The sequence below is a fragment of the Protobothrops mucrosquamatus genome, unplaced genomic scaffold (genome assembly GCF_001527695.2).
Source record: "Protobothrops mucrosquamatus isolate PMUCROS unplaced genomic scaffold, P.Mucros_1.0 scaffold2279, whole genome shotgun sequence".
NCBI lineage: Eukaryota > Metazoa > Chordata > Lepidosauria > Squamata > Viperidae > Protobothrops > Protobothrops mucrosquamatus.
In genome coordinates this window covers 64,002-68,382 of record NW_015388366.1, presented here as the reverse complement: position 1 = coordinate 68,382, position 4,381 = coordinate 64,002, and the positions used below count along the sequence as shown (strand labels likewise).

At 36.6% G+C, this 4,381-nt stretch overlaps 1 protein-coding gene across 1 annotated transcript in view; it reads right to left on the bottom strand.

Moving 5' to 3' along the window:
* Nucleotides 1-2,999, bottom strand: part of LOC107295244 (arylsulfatase D) — a 51,609-nt gene extending 48,610 nt beyond the window's left edge. The window contains exons 1-2 of the mRNA XM_015824549.1: nt 2,772-2,999; nt 948-1,022 (exon numbers count right to left, since the gene is read on the bottom strand). Coding sequence (XP_015680035.1) covers nt 948-970 — 23 coding nt within the window. The 5' untranslated portion in view covers nt 971-1,022; nt 2,772-2,999. The remainder of the gene's footprint in view (nt 1-947; nt 1,023-2,771) is intronic.
* Nucleotides 3,000-4,381: the final 1,382 nt, after the last annotated feature.

The window sequence follows — 4,381 nt, the reverse complement described above, 5'->3', positions numbered from 1 at the left end:
ATAATTAGGCATGAAGGCATCAAATAACTCTTTCAGAAGCTCCACTTTTTTCTCTATTGCAGTTAAATATTCAAAGGTTGAAATTACAGTCTGGGTTGTCAGGAAAGTTTGCCTGGATACGAAGTCTTTAATACTGTCATTTTTAAGGATCTCTTCCTAGCAGCCTTCTGAAGTGGTTGCAACAGCTGAACAAATGGCAACTGCCTTGAGAAGTTATTGAATTTAGGCAGCTCAGGGGCTATATCTCTAATTCCTTATAGCACGGGTATCAAACTCGATTGCGTCACATGACATATTGTGACTATTGTGACGTTTTTTGCCTTTGCAGAGCTGGCATGGCCTGCGCAAGACGCAAATGGCTTGCAGGCCACCAGTTTGACACCCCTGCCTATAGTAAATGATAGAGAATTCTGCTGCTAATTAAGCCTCACTCTCACTCCCACTCCAGAGGCTTGCTTTCCTGCAAACACTGTTATTATTTCTATATCATCATTCTTAAGTCCTGTGAGATCACTTTTTGTTGCTTCAATGGTTTATACTAGAGATTATTTTCTCTTGTTTCTTTCTTATCAGTGTATTATCATTTTTTTGGAAAGCAGATGCAGATAAAGTACTCAGTAAGTAGAGAATAAAAACTAATCATATATAATTAGGTTCTATGAAATAAAACAAAATGACTAATCAAACAAGGATCCCAGACATGTAGACTTTCACTCCGTAATTTAACTCTACTGTCACTATGGCCAGCTTTCTTTGAATTATATGTGTTGTTCTTTAAAGGAGTTAATGGTGAATAATGGGCCCTCTTTGCTGATTTCCATATTGTACTGGATTGTAATAAATTGAAAAGTATTAAACCTAATGTTCATAAGAATGCAATTGTGCCAGATTACACATTTTTATTGAGACATTAGTAAATTAATAAAGAAAATGTTTGTTTCATTTACCAGAAATATGCACAACACTCCATGATCTCTTCCAGGAAAGTCAAGTTATAGATACTGAGAATGAGAAATTTGAGACTAGAGAAAAACATGACAATATTAGAAAAAATTCAGATAATTGGAAATTGTATTGACATGCTATAAATATTAAATACCTTCAAAGTTTGTTCAGAGATGATCTCAGTCTATGAAATCTGTTGAAAACTAAATTTTTTCTCTTTTTTTCTTCCTCAGTTTTTTTATGGATATCTTTTAATGGTGAAAGAGGGATTAATTTCTTTACCATGCTTCTGCCCAGATAAAACAAATTACTTCGTATTTCCTCATATAGGAATGTTTTTCAATTTATTCAGACTTTTAGAGCAGGGGTGTCAAACTCGCCACATCACTTTTTCCCCATTGCCGGAGCTGGGGTGGGCGTGGTTTTGGCATGACACATCTGGTCCGTGGGCTGGCAGTTTGACACCCCTGCTTTTAGAGTGTTGCTCCTTTTGCAGATTGATGGCTTCCCACTGTGTTTGACAATAAAACCTATCATTCCTCATGCTGCCTGGAATTGCTAAAAGTAGAGTCTAAAAGATTGCTAGGTATTGCACTGAAATGTGCTGCTGATTGTAAAACTCCTTGTTTTCCAAATCTCTATTCATAAATGTTACTAGGTTTTTAGAAGATAAATGTCAGTGTAGGCATAATATATGCACACCATAAGCATTTCCATGTCATATCTCTCTGAATACATAGCCCGCCAGACACAATCCACAGAGAGGTACCTTCTCACAATAAAATTAATCAAGATTAAAAAAATCCAGTACCCTCTAATTTATTGAAGGCTTTCTTTGCATGTCACTAAAATCTCCTGGAAAAGTTACAGGTACACATTATAGAAGTTCCACAGATATTTCAACATATTGGATGCAGCATTCTCTCTCTCTCTCTCTCTCTCTCTCTCTCTCTCTCTCTCTCTCTCTCTCACACACACACACACACACACACACACACACACACACACAGAGAGAGAGAGAGAGTTTATGAAATTGTATGTTTTGAAATGTATATAAAATTATGAATACATGAATAAGAGAGGGATGTTGTAATGGTATGTGGGAATGAGCTTGGGAGAAAGGTGGAAAAGCCGTAAACTAGATAAGAAACCAGAGGCAGCTGAGCCCACAGATGAAATGGGGGTATGGCAAATGTCTCAGAAGGGACCCTCACTAGTGTCATTGATTGCAAAGGCCAATGAGAAACGTACTTTCAACATACATAACCATACAATAAAGTTAGAGCTTTTGCTTCTGGATGTGCTTCTTGTCTGGACTACCTCTCAAGGCTGACAAGAGAAGAGCCTGCAAGTGAGTCACTGAACAAGTGACACAGGGATGATTTGCCTCAATCAGCCAAGTCTGGTTAACAGCAGCTCCTGCACATGTGCAATGCATGCACAGAATCTCTTTGACGAAGTAAAACAGATCCTCCTCCTATTTGCATCAATCTAAGCATATTGCATGAATATGATTCAATTTTCTTTTAGATAACATGGCCTCTCAGAAGCACATTAGTCAGAAAAAAAGAAAAAGGTAACTTCCATTTTTTAGAATTGAATTAGCAATTAAAACAGCAGCTTTTAAAAAAAGTATTTCTTGCATGATTATCATTCATGTCCAAAGAAGTATTTTTTAAAATAAACATTTGGTGCAGAAAAACCTGTAATAAATGTTATCAAACCAGTCTATTTTAAGCTCTATCACAAGTTTATCTTTCAGTGCCACTAGTACATTTTTCAAATTACTTCTATATTTAATCTGAGAAAATGAGTTAATATAGTACCTGGAGAAATCTCATCAGTTCTCAAGAGATAAAGCAGCAGCAGCCACAATAGCAACTAGACAGCTTGGGTGGAAGGCAAACTTTATTCCTAGTTTTTCAAGAACGCTGAACTTCACTCTGCTGGACGCTAATAACGAATTCCTCACATTAATCCTATCTGCTCATGCGTACTTGTAAGCCTACGGGAGGGAGGGGAGCAGTTTAACATAAACGATGTGGGAAACTCTACACGCGTATCTCTGCTTCCTTTCTCAACCCTGAGCTTCTTGCTGATTACATCAGTTGACATTCGGTTGCCCATATGGGACTGATCAGTGAATAGAGAGGTTTTTCACAGGGATCAGTCTCACAAGGCATAATGGCTACTCCCTAGTCTCCAAAAAAAGGGACGTCACATCCTTTAACTGAAGTCTTTCCAAAACAGTCATGAGCACAATGAGCTATTTTCAAAGCTTTTCATCTAGGAGAAATCAAAACAACTGCTATAGGAAAAACGGCAAGCTTTGTTGCATTTCAGCAAGGGGGATTTGTTAAAACATAGACTAGTTTTTAAAAAGAACCTTTTCACAATAATTGTAATTCGGCATATAATTTCACGATCCCTTCTTTTCTGTTTCTTATACTCTGATGTGGCATTATGCCTGTACTAAGTTTAATTATACTTCATGATGTGAGGTACACAAGAAATGTATATGTTGTAATTTTCCATTTTTGTTAAAGGAATAGGCATATAGAGGCACTTAGCTAAGGTATTTTTAGGAAAGGAGATGTAGTAAGCTGGAGGAATAGAGAAACTATATACACTGACTTAAAGTATACTTTTAGAATAGTGCACACTATTGTAGAATAGCATATAGCTTATGAATAACATATTATTCAATTTATATAAGGCTTATTCTTTATAAAAACTGCTTAGAGTTAGTATTTTAAAATATAACTATGAACCAAAGTGCAGCCATGTTTAACCAAAGCATGAACTCTGTTACACACATAGCTTCTAGATGCAAAGCAGGCATTCTTAAAAACAAGGGAAGACATAAATCCTTTATAATTGCAATTATTCAGTATGGGTGGCAATTCATCTTGTAGATAAGGCTATACCCCAGAGTTAGCAGGATGTTACAAATCATGTCACAGAAAAGGGAGTGAAGATAAGACAGGAACAAAAGGGGCATTTGATCTAATAATTGGAAGGTCTGGTAATTGTAATGGTTGCTAGGCGGTCGGAAAGCATGTGACCAGGTGGGCCTATCAAATGGGCTCACCTTGGAAGGATGTGGCGTGATACACAGGACAGGGTATAAAAACCTGTGCAAAAATTGATTTAAGTGTGGACTCTGGGATTTGCCATTACCAAGATTTCCACTGCCTTTGCAAAAGCTTTAATAAAACTTGTTTTGTTTTCCAACACCTTTGGAGCTGAATTTTTATTCCTCACAATGATAACCAAGATTCTTCATAAGTGTTTGCAAACTTTTGGAACTGCAGTGTTTGTATAATAATGACCTATCCTATTTTAGATAATTCCTTCTAAAAATTATTCAATGTTTATTTTGTAATTCAAAGGACAGGAATAATGAGATTTTCATGTAGTGGATGCCAGCTTCCCT